At 44.4% G+C, this 18,393-nt stretch overlaps 1 protein-coding gene across 1 annotated transcript; it reads right to left on the bottom strand.

Annotated features, from left to right (window-relative positions):
- Positions 1 to 8,312: 8,312 nt before the first annotated feature.
- On the bottom strand, positions 8,313 to 8,687 carry LOC137413075 (histone H2A type 1-like). The gene has a single exon (XM_068098462.2). The coding sequence runs from the start codon at positions 8,685 to 8,687 to the stop codon at positions 8,313 to 8,315; it is 375 nt and encodes a 124-aa protein (XP_067954563.2).
- Positions 8,688 to 18,393: the final 9,706 nt, after the last annotated feature.

Below are 18,393 nucleotides of genomic sequence, written 5' to 3'. Positions count from 1 at the left end.
TGGAGAACTCCATGAATTCAGGACCCCAAATGCAGAAACAAGTCTACGGAGCATGGTTAGAGATCTGGAAGATACAGAACTGCTTACCAGGATTGAGGGAGGAGATCTAGTTGCACTCGAAGCCAAATATCATCCAGCATGCATAACAAGATACAGAAATCACCATCGTTCAGTGATGAAACAGAAACAGGATGCCTGCGACGGTAGCAATGAACTGAAGAGGATCCAGGCTAGAGTTTTTGTAGAACTCGTTACATACGTAGAGAACTCCATGGTGGATGGCATTTTATATTTTAAATGTTCCGACCTGCGTCATATGTACGAGAAAAGACGTCAAGATCTTGGCATCGATAGAGAAATGAACAAGGTTCATTTCAAGGAGAAGATCCTTCGGTATTTTCCAGAAGCCCAGGAGCAAAATGATGGAAAGAATATAGTGATCGTGTTCGAAAAGGGTATGCATGAAATGCTGAAGCAGGCAATGAATTGTGACTATGAAAGTGACATCATGGCTTTAGCCAAAGCTGCCAAAATAATTCGACAATAAATCTTCACCTCCGAGCGACATCCATTTGATGGCTCCTTCACTTCTGATTGCGAGGAAAAGTCTGTCCCCACTAGCCTGAAGTTGCTTGTATCTATGCTGTTGAATGGGGCAAACTTGAAGGACCAAGAATCAGCAGATTCACAAAGGTGTCTAACCATCTCCGAACTCATCGTATTCAACTGCCAAAAGAGAACATCAACTACAACAAAGTCCAGACATCTGACGGACTACGAAACACCATTTCCGCTCTATATCGGTATGAACATCCACTCACAATTCAGGTCTAAGAAGTTGGTAAGTCAACTGTATGACCTTGGACTTAGCGTGAGCTATGACCGAATCCTCCAGGTAGAAGATCGGTTGGCAAAAGCCGTCTGTGAGGGAATCAAAGAGACTGGCGTGGTGTGTCCCTCTCAACTGCGACATGGCCTCTTTACCGTTGGAGCACTCGACAATCTTGATCATAACCCCTCATGTACAACAGTGAAGGGGTCATTCCATGGAACAGGCATCAGCCTATTCCAAAACCGAAACACTACAAACATGGGTTGCCACCAGGATTCAATATCAACAAAGTCTGTAAAAAAAATCCGACACAAAATACGCACTGCCTGCCAGCTACACTACTGTGCCAGCAGTAGTTCTCAAAAAGGAATTAGTAGCTGTGAGTGCGATACAAAGTGGAACATGTCATGTCTTTGAGGGACATCTCAATGAAGCCCGAGATTAAGAAACTTGTTGGCTGCAGCATGCGATGAAACTGTTGGCCGAGGAAAATCTGGAGACGGGAGAATCGGTCGCATGGTCAGCTTACCACGCGGGAAGGACGACAATATCGGATGATGTTAAACCAACACTGACACAGCTCCTACCTCTCTTTTATGAAAAGGCTGCAACAGCTGCAACTTGTTAAAACATGGGATGAACATGAACCATCTTGCAACAGACTTCCTTAACCCTGGGCAGATTCCAGTGATCGCCATGGATGCACCACTCTATGCACTGGCAAAATACATCCAATGGAACTGGCCTCGAACGCACGGAGAGGATCAGTATGTCATCATGTTAGGTGGACTGCACATTGAAATGGCACTGTGGAATACCATTGGCGAATACCTACAAGGTTTGGGATGGACGTCGGCATTAACACAAGCTGGACGTCGCATCTCCTGGAACAGCCGATTCCTTTCACAATGCAGCCCATCTCACCAGGACAAGACACGCTCACCAAGTCACTGCTCTGGCTCTAGCCAAGCTCCAACAGGATGCATATGACCATACGAAACAGCCTCACACCGTGGAAGGTATGGAATCATGGAAACAAGAAATGGTCAAGAAATCCCTAACAATCCAGTTTTGGAACACTATTTTGAACTTCAAACTGTTATGTCTGATCTTCGTGAGGAGCCATCGTGATCCAAACTTCCCCCTCTACGTGGAGTGCCTCAAGGCCCTTGTCCCATGGTTCTTCGCCTTAGAGCTTAGACCATCAAAACTATGCACGTTGGATTCCTGTCCATAATCGTGACATGGAAAACCTCCCTACATCCATCCTTCATGAGTTTGACACAAACGGGCATTGGGTTGTCAATAAGACAACAAAACGTTTCTCCGCAATGCCCATAGACCAAACTAATGAACAGAACAATATAATACCGAGTGTTTATACAAATGTGTTATACTTGTGACTCGCGCACCTCTCATATATCTAACATGTACGCAACTACAAGGATGTAATGACAATATAGCTTTAGAACAGACAACATGTTGTTCAAGGTAATTTGTCCAGCAATTTATGTATTTACGATTTTAGTCTAACTCCAATAGCTGATGATTTATTTGCATAAATGTATTGCTCGATATTATGCTGTGCGAGTCGATTTTTCGTTTTTGTCCAATAAAAAGATGAAAAACACTGTATATGTCTTGCCTCCGGTCCTAATTCTATTGCATATGGTCCAATGAACCACTAAAATAAAAATGGTACTTTTGTAAAGTCGTTCCCCCAAAAATTGCTAAGCTGCCTAACGTTGACGTTCAATGATCCAAGACGAAACCTTATTGCGGTCATCATGTAAATCAAAATTCTTTGCTTTCATAAAGTAGAAAAACCCCACCTAAGTCGGTTCATTCTTAGACCCATAGATCAACAGTTGTGAAAGAAACTTCCTGACTCGGACTTGTTCAGCCGAGCCTGAAGCCTTACTTTTGTGTCCTTCTCTTCTCAGTACATCTCGAGAATGCACGAGTAAATTGTAGTATTTCCACCTTTTTAAGGCAGTTTCCACTTTCTTCCTACTATGCAAGCTTTGTTCCAGGAACTCGAGTATCTCCTGGCTGGGAATGCAGGAATGGCGTCCTGCAGGTAGGTCTGTCTCTACACCAGTCAGTGACCCTTGATAGTCTTCCCCATCACCAATACTTTCCTCATCATCGCTGTCTGGAGGTTCAAGATCCTTCTCCTTTGGTGTACTTGTACAATGTGTCAAGTCTTCTGCCATGTCGTCTCTCAAGGCTGACTTGGCATAATCTTCTGGCGCAGAGGAACGCTCCTTTGGCTCTGATGCGGCGGACGTTGCTTCACCTGTGGGAATGGATGCCTCCTCCTCAGTTGGTATAGGAGATCCAACCTTTTGGGGTCGTAAAATAGAGATGTGCTCAACTATTCCCCTTTCTGCGCCAACAGTGAGTGAAGTGACATCACCTGAGATGTCGGTCAGTGCCAGCAACTTTATTGATGCTTGTGTGTCTGGTTCCCTCTCTCTGTCTGTCCCACCGATGAATGCTACTTCAGAATCCTTTGAAACTTCGGTGTTAATCCTTCGGTTCAGAACTGCTCTTGTAGATGTTTCAATCCCTGGTTTATTTTGAAGCTCGTTGCAGTTGTTATTATTGGATGCATTTTCTCAGGAGCCAACATCACAGTATCGTTTGGCCCTGTCAAGTCAGATACCTCTAGGTTGTTTGTCTTTACCGTGCTGGGTTTACTACCTGACGGTCTCCCTTCCTGTTCATTCTTCAAACTGTCTTTGGGTGGATCTGAGAGAGAAGACTCTCCATATCCTGTCGTTTGATGAATAGTTTCCTCTTCTTCTTCTTCTTCCATTTCTTTAGATTGGGTTACCACTCTTTTCTCCTTCAGAATACGAGGCTTTACAAATCCCTTTGACACATTACTTCCCGTGTCATCCTCAATTGTACCAGGGTGTTCCGTGGTCCCATCCTCTGCGGGTTCTGATTTCCTCTTCTGTGCTCTCTTTGCCTTCCCTGCTCCCACTGCCTGCCATTGATTTATGGCAGCGGAAGAGTTGGGATGAGAAGCTGGTATAGAACTTTCTTGAGGGTCCACTGCCCTCGAGCACAAAGGAGCAACCGCCTCTCTTAGGTTACCTTCAGTGACGCTGGGATCATCTCGAGGCTGATCTGGACGTTGAGGAGCTGCAACCTCTTTAATGATAGTGGGGCAGTCTGCTCTCCTGTGATCCTTCGCTTTGCATACAAAACAACGGGGTTCGTTTGTCATATAAAACACCCTGTAATTCTTTCCGTCAAAAGGAATAACAAACAACCCCTCACATTCAGCATCCTTTCCCAATTCAATGGATACTTGTCTTTTAAAAGACCAGACATGTTGTAGATAGGGCTCATGACAGCCCAAAGACACAGGCTTGATGGGTGATCTCAACACTCCCAGTCGTTCCAGGAAAGGCACCACGACATTGTCAGGCACGTAAGGAGGTATATTAGATATAATTATCCTTGTACCAAGACTTGAGAGCGGCTCGACTTGTACAAAGAGTCCTCCCACACTAATCCCTTTCTCAATGGCTTTGTTTGCTGCAGCCTCTGAGTTAAGAAAGAACACAGCTTGTCCATACATTTTCGAGGCTGCAACTATCGTTTCTGGATCAACCACACTAGCGAGTGCGTTCACATAGGCCTCTATTTGGGTGATTTGTCCCAACTCGCATTTCACCCCGTGCTTCCTTGTTAACGCCTTAAACGGGTGGGCAGGGCGGTTCCCACCTGCACCCTAGAGTCCCTTTATACAGAGTAACGACAACTGAGAATACGCCGCCATTTTGGGGTCAATTGTGCGGAACCACTGAACCGGCACATGCACAGTGCACTATGAGCTATGCGTGTATAATGCAATGCACCACTGCACAAACACGGGGCGGGTTAGGGAGTACGGTGAATGTTTTTATTTATTTATTTTATTGTATCGAGATGTCGGTCTATGTTCCAGATTGCCTATAATGGGATATTAGTTTGTCTGAAAAAATGAGCGGTTGATGAGAAGTGACAAAATGGGTGATTTCTGAATCCTCATTATCGCGATGTTGGCAATAATAATTTGGGTTACTCACGATGCCTGGAGAGAATTTGAACATACTATGTGACAAAGTAGTCTTGTAACCTAAAATAATCTTTAACCTCTTCGATTAAGAGGATAGGAAAAGCGGGGTGGGGGGGGGGGGGCATTAAAACACACGTGTGTTTTGTCTGAAAGAAATGAATTTAATGTAAACATTATCAAACTGTAACAAATTTAATGCGTTTTCAGAGCCAATAAACTCAAACATACACACAAACATCAACACATTAAAACACACATGCACACACACGGAACACACACACACAACACATATATATATATATATATATATATATATATATATATATATATATATATATATATATATATATATATATATATATATATATACATATACATATATATATATACATATACATATATACATATACATATATACATATACATATATATATATATATACACACACACACACACACACACACACACACACACACACACACACACACACACACACACACACACAGGCTCTCGGTCAATGCACACATACTGTAAATTAACCTTTTCAGCTTTCTTTTCATCAGTTAACCACATTCAGCAACAGATCCAGGTACAATCAGAATAAATGAAACGTAGTCCAGCTGTCAAAATTGCAATATGTGATGAATTTTTTTTTGAGCATTTATCTCTCCCATTTTGAAGAACGATACAAATTAGAGGTCTTGTGAGGGTTGAGACCCCAATATGAATAGCAACTTCCTGCTTTTTATCTTTACAATCATTAAAACTTTCATTGCATTATGTGGAATTTTTTGAGAACTTTTGTGTTCCCCTGAAAAAAAAAAATGGCAACACCAAATACAGGGTAAGTGGATATGCTACATGGGCAAGCTATTTCTGAAGATGCATGCACGAATACACAATAAGAGATGCATGCACGAATACACAATAAGAGATGCATGCACGAATACACAATAAGAGATGCATGCACGAATACACAATAAGAGATGCATGCACGAATACACAATAAGAGATGCATGCACGAATACACAATAAGAGATGCATGCACGAATACACAATAATGCCAAACAGAGACTTCTTCTTTTTGTCCAGCCCTGTTGAATTTACAACATAACCATTCATAACCATTCTCTAGAAATGATTCCTAATACTAGCAATTATCAAACTGTTGGCATATTGTGCACTGAACGTTCTTTTTCTAAATACAAATATAGAAAATACAGTACAATGTACCGTCAAGCAAAGTATCCAATGTTTCCAAACAAAAAAATTAACGGTTTTCACTATGATACAATGACAGCTATTGACTACTCGTTGCGGGAATTACTTGTAGTCTCTATAAGGTGAAAGTTAAATAATTCACTTTACTTTCTGAACGGGACTGAACAGTAACTTGACCTACCTCGCAAAGCTTTGAAGACGCAGCCGGCTTCTCACTTTATTCTCCCATATTTTACGTCGATTGGGATCTGAAGGGAATCTGTACATCTTGAAACCCTCGTCATGTCTATTTGTGCGTCCAAATGCACAACGACCCGGCATTTTCAGTGAACTAAGGCTTCCGTAGGTAGTCGAATCGATTGTACTTGCATAACACGCGAACGCGAGAAGTTAAGCGAACGCGAATTTCGCTCCAAAATGGCTCCCTGAGTCACGTGACCGTATTTTTCCGGATCGTCATGTCGTTACTCTCTGTATAAAGGGACTCTACTGCTACTGCACCCGAGGTAGTAGCGGCCATCCTTGCCCATGTACCATCCAGAGGCATAATTACTATTAACGGTATATTTCCCGTCAAATGAAAATGAGAAAAAAAATATCAATGAGCTCGTTCGCGAGCTTCTGCTTATCTTAGCACGACCGGACCGGTATGCTAATGATCAACTCAAAAGGATAATCAAACGCGCGTTGAGCAAATAACCTATCGGCTTAATCGCCAAAACGATGCAAATATAGCACAGAAAGTCAAGGGTGATTAAGCAAAAACAAGGAAGTCAAACAGTTTGTGATACGCCACAAATCGGGCGCGGCAAATCTAGTCCCACACGGGTGCGGCCGCACGCCGCGGCTAGGCCCGAACACAAAAGGACTAATAACTCAAACGGGACGTCAAAGTAAAGTAACAAAATGAACCAACTCGGTTCAAATAACCCAAATAAACCAAAAATACAAACGAAAACGGAAGAGGATGAGAAGGAAATGTCGAAAATAGCACGGCTCGAGGAGCAGCAAAATGGCGTGGCGTGGCGTAGTAGTAGTAGTAGTAGTAGTAGTAGTAGTAGTAGTAGTAGTAGTAGTAGTGCTTTTGTTGGAAAGGTTACAGAGATTTGCGTTCAGAGCTCATGCAAGCTCAGGCAAACATATGTTCCCAGTTTAATGTCGCTCAATTCCTCATCTCTGCAAGTCCATGGTTTGAACTACAGTAGACAAGGTAGAGCATTTTGAAGAGAAAGCACTACCAAGACAGATAAGGGGAAGGTAAAAGAACGCCAAAGAACACCAAAAAAAAGAACGCCAAAGAACACCAAAAAGAATGCCAAATAACACATTTATACAAATAAGAGCAAAATATCTTGTGGGGAGACGTACAAAGTGCATCATTTATAGTCCAGGTTTCCTTAAACTTTTGAACAGTGTTACTATATTCTGCCGCCTTGTACTCCGAAATAATGCGTGAGCGTATTAAGCCCTTCAGACATACAGAACTGTGTTCCACCACATCTTTCTCAATTTTTGCCTTCCTGGTTTTATATATTGCCATTTTTGCACAGGCTAAAATAAAGTTAACAAGGAGATCTCGTGACTTGCTTAGTTTCTTTACCGGGTGCCCGATGATAAAAAGTGTTGGAGAGAAGTGAAGCCAGAAGCGCAAGAGAAGATTTTTCATCAGTAAGAACACTGGTTCAAGACGGTGGCATTGAAGGTATATATGTGAAATATAGTTTCCCTTTCACCACAAAAGCAGCAATCCTCTGAGACGTTAGTGAAGTGCCGCATCATAGATCCAGAGCTCAGTGCACCATGTAGCAACCTCCAACTTAAGTCTGCCATCATTCTTGGCGTTGGGTAGAGATAGAGTGAATCCCAACGTGGATGAACAGTCGAAGGAAGTGGAAGAATCTCACGCCAGGGAGTATCCAGTCGGGTTGCAAGAGCTATATAATGGAGCGAGTGGATCACTAGCAGGTATATATTTTTCCTTGATAGCCCACAGAACGACATTTCCACTGTGCCAGGGGTCTTACTCATATTGTTTGCAGGTATTGGCTGAGAGAGCTCGCAACATCGTGGTCGGATTTTAAAATCCATGGAGTAGTAGTAGTAGTAGTAGTAGTAGTAGTAGTAGTTTTTTTTTTTTTTGTCTACGTTGTGGGGATTGTTTGGCCTTGTGTATGGTGGGACCGTTTACTTTCCCTGTGTCTTCTTGGGCAGCAGCACGGTCTGGATGTCAGGCAGTACACCACCTTGCGCGATCGTCACCCCGCCCAGCAGTTTGTCCAAGTCCTCATCGTTGCGGATGGCGAGCTGCAAATGGCGTGGGGTGATCCGTGATTTCTTGTTATCTCGTGCAGCGTTACCTGCGAGCTCCAGGATCTCTGCACACAAGTACTCGAGCACAGCCGCCAGGTAGACGGGAGCGCCGGCACCGATGCGCTCGGCGTAGTTGCCTTTGCGAAGATGTCTATGAACACGACTCACGGGAAACTGCAGCCCAGCTCGGGAAGAACGAGACTTGGCCTTCGAGCGAGTCTTTCCACCACCTTTACCACGTCCCGACATGATTTGTAGAGAACAACAGATATCAAAATAACCTTACTGTGACAGCTGACAGGTGTAATAGTAGTAGTACAGTAGTACAGTAGTACAGTAGTACAGTAGTAGTACAGTAGTAGTAGTAGTAGTAGTAGTAGTAGTAGTAGTAGTAGTAGTAGTAGTAGTAGTAGTAGTAGTAGTAGTAATAGTAGTAATAATAATCATCGTCGTTATCGTAGTTACAGCCTCTTCTTCTTTGATCATAACAATGTTACTACATGAATCACAGAAGTGTTTTACACCAGAAGCATCTATATCTCCTTGATGGATCAAGACCTTCAAAATACAAACTTCTTATCAAACTAGTTTTGAAAACAAACTCAAAATGCCATGAAAGGAGCGCCATTGCCACAATGTGCAGTGTTAAGAACAGAGGTGACCCTGTATGTACTCGAGGTAGTTGGTGTGTTTACAAACTCTTCCATCAGACTTAAAGAATTGTTTAAAAGATAATATTATTATTCAATTAATAATATACAATCCTGGGTATTTGTTAAGTTGAATCATCCGTGAAATAAAGCTGAGGTTCATGACATCAAAACAAATCAATTACATGGCAGTAGAAAAAAGAGTGATAGGGTGCATGGCATAAGCACACACAGTATTATAATTTGTTTACAAGATCCAGGTATCGATTCCAGTTATGGATTTCAGGAATGTATTCCAGGTATGGATTCCAGGTATGGATTTTAGGTATGGATTCCAGGTATGAATTCCAGGTATGGATCCCAAGTATGGAATCCAGGTATGGATCATGAGTATGGAATCCAGATATGGATTCAAAGTATGGAATATATGGTTCCAAGTATGGAATCCAGTCATGGATTCCAGGTATGGATCACGAGTATGGAATCCAGATATGGATCCCAAGTATGGAATCCAGGTATGAAATATATGGTTCCAAGTATGGAATTCAGGCATGGATTCCAGGTATGGATCCCAGGTATGGAATCCAGGTATGTATCCCAAGTATGGAATCCAGGTATGGATCCCAAGTATGGAATATATGGTTCCAAGTATGGAATTCAGGCATGGATTCCAGGTATGGATCACGAGTATGGAATCCAGATATGGATCCCAAGTATGGAATCCAGGTATTGATCCCAAGTATGGAATATATGGTTCCAAGTATGGAATTCAGGCATGGATTCCAGGTATGGATCCCAGGTATGGAATCCAGGTATGTATCCCAAGTATGGAATCCAGGTATGGATCCCAAGTATGGAATATATGGTTCCAAGTATGGAATGCAGGCATGGATTCCAGGTATGGATCCCAAGTATGGAATCCAGGTATGGATCCCAAGTATGGAATCCAGGTATGGATCCCAAGTATGGAATATATGGTTCCAAGTATGGAATGCAGGCATGGATTCCAGGTATGGATCCCAAGTATGGAATCCAGGTATGGATCCCAAGTATGGAATCCAAGTATGGATTCCTGGTATGGATTCCAAGTATGGAATATATGGGTCCAAGTATGGAATTCAGGCATGGATTCCAGGTATGGATTCCTTGTATGGATAATGGATTCCAGGTATGGACTTCAGGTATGGATTCCATTTGTGGATTCGATAAATTATTTTATTCTTCATCTGTTTTGTTTGTTTTCTTCTGTAGGTTGGCACAATAGAGACAGCACATTTGCTATTGAGCTGTCTAGTGTGGTTCGATTCCTGACTTAACAATAATAAACTGTCATCCTCGTGTTATGGACACATCATTGGGAATACTGGATACAGTCTGCTAGCATTCGCTGGTGAACGTTAAAGACCCCACGGTATCTTTAGCGAGGGATAAGCCTTTGTGTGCCAACACCCTGGGCAAATACCAAATGCCCCCTTCATCTACAGAGGTCACTGTATTAGCAGCATGGTTGCATTCCCAGGAATTATGCAACTAACAACTAGGTTCTGCACAAAAATGAATTAATTATTATTTTTCTTTCTGGCTGTCTTTATTTAATTTTATTGCTCAGAATTTTCGATGGTCCTCATAATATAACACCTTGGTCTGAAAGGTATTGATTTGTGCAGGTCTCTCCAGTCGGGGAGGCTGAGTGTGTGATGTGATACATCCTCCTCAATTGCGACGACCACTTTGATCGTGGTGGGGAGGCTTGCATGCTCCTGCGACCCTTTGGGCTATACTATACTGGCAGGAGCTTTGCTCCTGGAAAGTCTTGCCTAGCCAGGCAGGTCAACGGGTAGGAGCCAGACTAAGAGTAGTCACGCATTTTTGTGGGGTAGGAAAAAGTTTTGGTTTTTTTCGCCTGGTCTAGTCGCTCCCAGAGGGTGTTTGGATATGGACACCTAGCAGGGCTAAAATAAGACCTGTCAAAGGGCGGAAGAACTCCCTATGAGCCAACAGCCATCCATATCTGGTGCCCAACTGTGTCTGCAGACGTCCTCCTGCAGTCAGATTACCTCTTTCCAGGAGGTTGGTGGCAGGATTTTCACTCCTGCCACCAGAAAACATGTCATTCCACAACACGCACAAAAAACACAACTAAAAAAACCCACTCCATGGGAGTACCTCCTGTGCAGCTGCCCTTTTCAGGGCAGCTCACTGGATGACAGGGTTGGGGCAAAGCTTTCAGGACCCCCATTCTTTGAAAGTAAGAGGAAAAGCATGGGGTAACTTTCCTGGGTTGGGTTGTGGAGGTGCGTGTCAGGGTGGTGCTGAGGTGTCATCCACCAGACGACGGTCTCCTTGGGTTAACATGAGGCGGTCCCTTTGTGTGGGTGCCTGGAACGTTCTCTCGCCTGTCTCTGCTATCATCTGAGCTCCAGCGTTTGAACATCAGTGTGGCAGCACTCTCTGAGGTTCGGAGACTGCATAGTGGTGAGATCATGGTGGGTGGTTACACCTACTACTGGTCTGGTCGCTTTGATGGTTACCATGCCCAAGGAGTTGCTATAGCTGTGTCCAATAATCTGACTCCCATGACAGTCAAGGTAACACCGGTCAACAAGCGTATTATGAGACTGAGGATTCGTCACTCCTTGGGTGTCATTTCCCTGGTCTCGGTAAATGCTCCGACTGACGAAAGTGATCTCACTGTGAAGGAGGCATTCTACACCACGCACAAGTCTTGTTGATCAGTGCCCCAGGAGAGATACTCTTCTTGTCTTGGGGGATTTCAATGCATCGACTGATACTGATAGGGATGGTTATGAGGCATGTGTTGGTCCCCATGGATCTGGGACTCTTAACCAGAATAGCACTAAGTTCCTCAGCTTTGCAAGAAGTCACGGACATAGAGTGGCTGGCTCATGGTTTCAGCGCCCACAGCCTCATCGCTGAACTTGGTATTCCAATGCTGGTGTTGTGGCGAAGGAGATTGGCATTGTGTTTATTGATGGTTGATGGCGGATGCTCCTGAACTGCAGGGTCTACCGGAGTGCTCAGTGCCTCAACACTGGCCACAGGCTTGTTGTAGCAACTCTGAAGTTGCAGCTCAAATCCAAGAGAATGCTATCATCCCAGCCTAAGCTGGATGTGGGCAAGCTCAAGGAGGATTGGGAAGATGAGTAGTTTGTGAGCAGGTTGAGTGGGGTTCTGGAGGGTCTGGATGCTTCGGGGGATCCTGAGGAGTTGTAGGGTGCCTTCAAGACCACCATCCTTGATGTTGCCGGTGGCTGTCTTGGAACCCACCGCCAGGCAAAGAAGAACTTTGTCTCTCAGGGGGCGCTCGATACCATCAACCAGAGTCATAGGGCCAGGTTTCATGGCAGAGCTGAACTGTTCTGGGGGGTGAGGCATAAAACTGTACGTTAGCTGAGGGCGGACAAGGAGGTCTATGTGCGAGGAATCTGTGAAAGGGTAGAGCATCACTTGTGGACATGCGATTCTTGTCCTGCTTACAGAGGAATCCGTGCATCGAGTTCCTTTAAGCCTAGCCCTAGGTGTACTGCGGTTAGAGCAGAGGGTGGTGGCCTCTTGACAGAGGAGTCTGATGTGAAGGCCCCCTGGGTCGGTTACTTTGAGTGGCTGTACCAGGCTGACCCACGGGCTGTTGAGTTGAATGTCAGGGGTGTTGCTATCTCAAATGCTGACCCCCCAATTAACTGTGAACCACCTTCACTTGCGGAAACACAGGCGGCGGTGAACCGGTTGAAAGGGGACAAAGCTCCTGGGATCTGTGGCATCCATGCTTAGCTTCTCAAGGCTGGCGGAAATGCTGTACTTGTGTCACTGCATGCAGTTCTGTGCTCTGTTTGGAGCACAGGCATCTTCCCAACTGACTGGAAAATGGCCTTGTTGTCTCCCTCTGGAAAGGGAAAGGTGATCCCCCAGAACTGCAACAACTACCGAGGGGTGATGCTACTCTCGGTGCCGGGCAAGGTCTTTGCTTGGATCATTCTTGAGAGGGTTCGCCGCCATCTGCTCGAGCACCAACGACCAGAGCAGTTGGCCTTTACACCAAAAAGGTCGATGATTGACCGTATTCTTGCACTTTGGGTTCTCACCGAATGCAGGCGAGAGTTTCGTCAGGGGCTGATTTCAGCCCATGTTGATCTCCGCAAAAGCATTCGATTCGGTGAATCGGGATGCCCTCTGGAGGATTCTTTGTCTTCGTAGGGTGCCACCAACGCTGATCAATCTCATCTCTGAACTATACTCTGGTACTGAGAGTGCTGTGAGGTGTGGTAGCTCCATCTCTGACTTATTTCCAGTTGTTAGTGGAGTTCGGCAGTGGTGTGTACTGGCTCCCACACTCTTCAGCGCTTGTATGGACTGGATTCTGGGGAGGATGTCATAGAGGTCAGGCTGCTGTGCATCATTTGGGAGTGTCAAGATCTGACCTTGATTTCGCAGATGATGGAATCATCTTTGTGGAGGCGCTGGATATTTTTACGGGGGCCCTCCAGGCACTGAATGAGGAGGCGGAGCCACTGGGATTACGGATTTCCTGGGTAAAAACCAAGAACCAGGCTTTCAATGACATCTTGGATGATGCTGTCTTGTCTGTGCCTGTCTATGGCGAAGATGTTGAGGTCACGAAGAGATTCACTTACCTTGGCAGTGTTATTCATGATTCTGCATGTTGCGAGCCAGAGGATGATAGACATCTGGGTCGGGCCTGGGGAGTCGTGCATTCACTGGACAATGGGGTGTGGCACTGTCGGTATCTATGCAGGAGGATGAAAGTCAGTCTTTAAAGTGACTTATGATGTCATAAATTTAATATTTGAATACAAATGGTCATAGATCACATGCATGCAATTTCAGACTTTTAGGATAAGGCATTCAATTAAAACATTTATGGCTGGTATACGACTTCACCGATTATGTCATTATTATCATAATTTGTTCACTATTGGGAGTACTTGGCAATGTGCCAAGTTTCAAGTTTCTTGACATTGTCACTCAATCTTTTGGGTCTCACTATCTGCCATAGCCTAATCTTTCCTGGGAAAACCACATTTCCAAGCTGGCCTCCAAAGCCAGTCGCCGACTGGGCATTCTCCGTCGTGCGAAGTCCTTCCTTGGCACACCTGAGCTCCTCACCACATACAAGGCTTTCATCCGCAGCTCAATGGAATACTGTTCTCCCCTCTGGGCCGGTGCTCCTGCCTCACACCTAGTTCGGCTTCACGCTGTTGAAACCAAAGCGTTCAGAATCATTGGAATCTCCCGCGATGAAGCTATCTCCAAGGGCCTTTCACTCACTCACCGCAGGCAGGTTGGTGGGCTTTCTGTCTTCTACCGACTCCTCTCCGGCCTTGCTCTCCCAGCTCTGTCTGTGCTCTGTCCCCCAAATATTCCTTCAGGTCGCACAAGATCTGCCTGCAACCCTCTAATGGTTAAACTGCCAAAATCAAGACTCTCTGCTCACCTTCACTCCTTCATTCCTCTTTTCTCCTGCCTCTGGAACAAACTCCCTCACTCTCTTCAATCCCACTCATCCCTCCAGGTCTTTAAAACAGCTGTTCACCACCATCTCTTATCTTCCCCCATCCAAAACCTTGATCTTTTCTACCCCCGTTAATTCACCCCAGATCCACTTTTTGGAAATACCGACATTTTTCCTGGAAGTCCTGGCAGTGTCCATGTGTTTTATACCTCTCCCACCCCCCACCCCCTTCCCATGCCTCCTTCCCCCATGCCCTCCCCCTCCCACAGATCTCCCGATGTCTCTGCTCTCAAATGTTGTGCTTGTGTGCTTCCCTCTCTCTCCCCATCTTGTCTCCCGCTCCGTTTATCATATGTTTTATGTGTCAGTTTGTCGTTTTGTGATTAATGTTAGCTCTTACACTAGCCTCGATCTTGTATGCAAAAAAAAAAAAAAAAATCAAAATTTCCCATTCAGCGGTTTCCGAGAAATATATTTTTAAATATCTGTGTTTAATCCAAGATGGCTGCCATACTACGTGACCTATGACCACAATTAGCACAAAACATTCTGCATGGGTTTCGCTCCTACACTAAAATTTTCGTGTCAATCGGACATGTAATGTGGTTGCTGAGAAAAACGGGCGCCACCTTTCTCGCCACCACCACCACTCAGGATCAGCCATTCTGGAAGTCCCCTAACACTCCTCCATCTGATGAATTTTAGAGGGCTTGGGCATCTTTCATTGTCCTTCCCCCTTCTAAGGTGGTGTCTGTGTGTGTCTGTGTCGCCATTTTCCTCCAAGATGGCCAAACGGATCTTCAACAAACTTTCAGAGGTTCATCAGTGAAAATGCCAGGGGGTTTTTAGGCAAAAACATTTGAAAATAAAAGTTTAGATTTATTTTTTTTATCCCTCTATAGTTCCTAGCTATAGTTCCTAGCTATAGTTTCTTACCTTTGTAGCTTTTAAATAATCCCCGACCCCATTCCTTAGTGGGTGCAGTGAGGTGTTTTAGGGTCCCATAAAAAATACACTGGGCAACCCTGGGTACCCCTGATGGTATATAATACCAGTTCCTTCCAAGGAAATTCAACACAGGAGGAGACCATTGGACCCATCAACGGCTATGCCATGGTTGTTTGTCCAAACTCCATCCAAGTAAGCAGCACGTACCATTTTTGAAGTCTTGGGTATGTACAACTCGTCAAGGGTTCGAATTGTTACTTCTCCATATAGGTTGTGGACGTTAAAGATCCCGTGCGGTATCTCTCAAAAAGAGTAGGCCATTGTGTTTCAGTAACCTCGACTGTATGTAAATTCCCATCTTGGGATTCGCTGTCTGATGTCGAGGGTGCGGCACAGACATGGAGGGCCAAATGGCCTTCCCCGAATGTGTCGCATACAAATTTTATTTAAAATTCCAGGTAACTGTACATTACATACGTCCCATCATGCTCTAACTGTTTAAATCCTTGGTGTTTCCATTATTGCTCTATGGATGCAAGACTTGCACCCTCACCAAAGGCCAGAGAATGAGACTTAACTCCTTCAGAACCAAGTCTCTTCAGAGAATTCTTGGCTATCGCTGGTCGGACTTTGTGTCCAACGAGCGGTTGCTGAGAGACTCAGGTGAGATTTGTTTCCTGTATGGTGCGTGAGCATCAGCTGCGGCTGTATGGACATGTGGCTCGTTTTCCGGACGCTGATTCAGCTCACCAGATACTCGCAGCAAGGGAGCCTCGTGAGTACAGGAGGCCAACGGGTCGACCGCGTGCTTCGTGGTTGCAGCAGGTTGATCGGTATCTCAAGATCGGGATGGGCCAGGCATCAGCCTGGGGGATGGCCAGACGGAGGCCCCTGGAGTACCGTCGGAAAGTGGATGCGGCGATGCGCTGCTCCGGTGCATGTCCCATACCTGACCTGACCTAGGAGGTTGCCCCGGTTGCTCACCGCAATATGCGGCCCTGCCAATAATATACTTACAAGCATTCGCTGATGGTTAATGTAAAGCACCTGATCGTGCCCGATAAACTCTGTGGACATTTACATTACTAGACTAGAACGACACTCAGTAGAGAGCACACCTCCACCAGGCTGAACAGTTTACATTGTGTTTACCACTGATAGGCTGGATCTGAATCCGGACGTTAACTAAAATCTAAGCGACTTCCAACTCATCCAACAAGTTTTGTCATAATCACTTCACAACTTTTTGAAATATCATGCTATATATCGTTTTTGGTCCTATCATTCAGTGGTGAAGAATCACCTGAAAAATTAAAAATTCGCTGATCCTGATTCAAATCTTCACCAAAGTCTGATCATTTCGTCCATGTCAAACACCTAACCTGTCCACCAAATTTCGTTCAAATCAGTCCATAACTTTTTAAGATATCCTGTTCACAGACAGACAAACAGACAGGGGTGAAAACATAACTTCCACCCACCTCCGGTGGTCCAGGTATGATCATTGACTCGATCTTTTTTTATTTACAAAAAGAGAGGTTCACCTAAGAGTATGTATATGTACACATGTATGTAACCCCTATGCTCTTCCAGCCAAATATAGTGTCATAAAGTTACACGAGATAAGCCCTTTGATGGCTCAAACCCTACACGGGTTCCGCTACTGCTGCAACATTCACAAGTAGCACACGCATGAGAATCCCAATGCTACATGCTGTCGCTGATGACTCTCCGGCAAGTGATGAACCTGGTCCGGTGCCTGAGCTGAGAGGGCGTGTGGCATTGGGATTTTCATGTATGTGCTGCTTGTGAGTGTTTGCGGCTGTGGAGGCACCCATGTAGGGGTTGAGACAGCACAGGGCCTACCTTGTGTTGCTTTATGCCATTTTATTTGGCTGGAAGAGCATGGGGGTTAATTTATTGAAATCCTAACCACCTGGGGTAATTTATTAGGTGAGAGCTGATTTGGTTATTCCTTCCAATTATGGGTGAGAGAAATGATTGGGTCTTTTTATATATATTTTTTTATTTTTTATTTAATTTTTTTGTATATACGTATACATATATATTATATATATATTCTTTTTTCACAATAAAATGTATACAGACTTTATATATTGAAAACTATACTATGTTGCCATTCTGCAGTGCCTTGTGGTTAACAGCTGACCAATGGTGTAAGCAATTATTCTGTCACACGGTACCACCATCTGTTAGATATTAGTAACACTCAACATCGCCCTTCTCTCTCTGGCATTTAATTAATTTTTCTGAAATATTAAAGTCTGTCTGCCATTTTATAGAGACACCCTGTAGAAATGGAAATATAAAGGAAATTAGGATAAAACACAACGACAAGAGTTACGGAGGCCTCCAAAGCGAAGCTTGTGTTATCCTTACAGGAAATGGGTTTCTAGCCATAACTTATGTAGCTGAGTTTCAATCAATATCCCAACGTAAAGCAGAATTCTTATTTATTTAACTTAACTGTGATACTGTGATATCACTTAACCGGATGTGATATCACTTAACTGTGATAAACTTAACTGTGATAAATCTGAAATAATCATCATTGGCCCAAAAACGCTCACCAAGTCCACCCATAACTTTGCCCTCAACATCGACGGTTTCCCAGTATCCACCTCCCCTCACATCCGGAATCTTGGCATCATCTTTGACCAAACCCTTTCCTTCGACAAATACACTAAACAGATCACAAAGACAGCCTTCTTTCACCTGAAAAACATCGCCCGTCTCCGTCCATCCCTCTCCTCCGTGGCTGCAGAAACCCTCATCCACGCCTTCATCACTTCCCGTCTGGACTACTGCAATAGCCTCCTTTATGGTTCACCCTCAACAATCACCA

The sequence above is a fragment of the Myxine glutinosa genome, chromosome 9 (assembly GCF_964187855.1).
Source record: "Myxine glutinosa chromosome 9, kmMyxGlut1.1, whole genome shotgun sequence".
Classification (NCBI taxonomy): domain Eukaryota; kingdom Metazoa; phylum Chordata; class Myxini; order Myxiniformes; family Myxinidae; genus Myxine; species Myxine glutinosa.
Note: the sequence above shows the minus strand (reverse complement) of the source record. Positions and strands in the feature narration are given on the sequence as shown.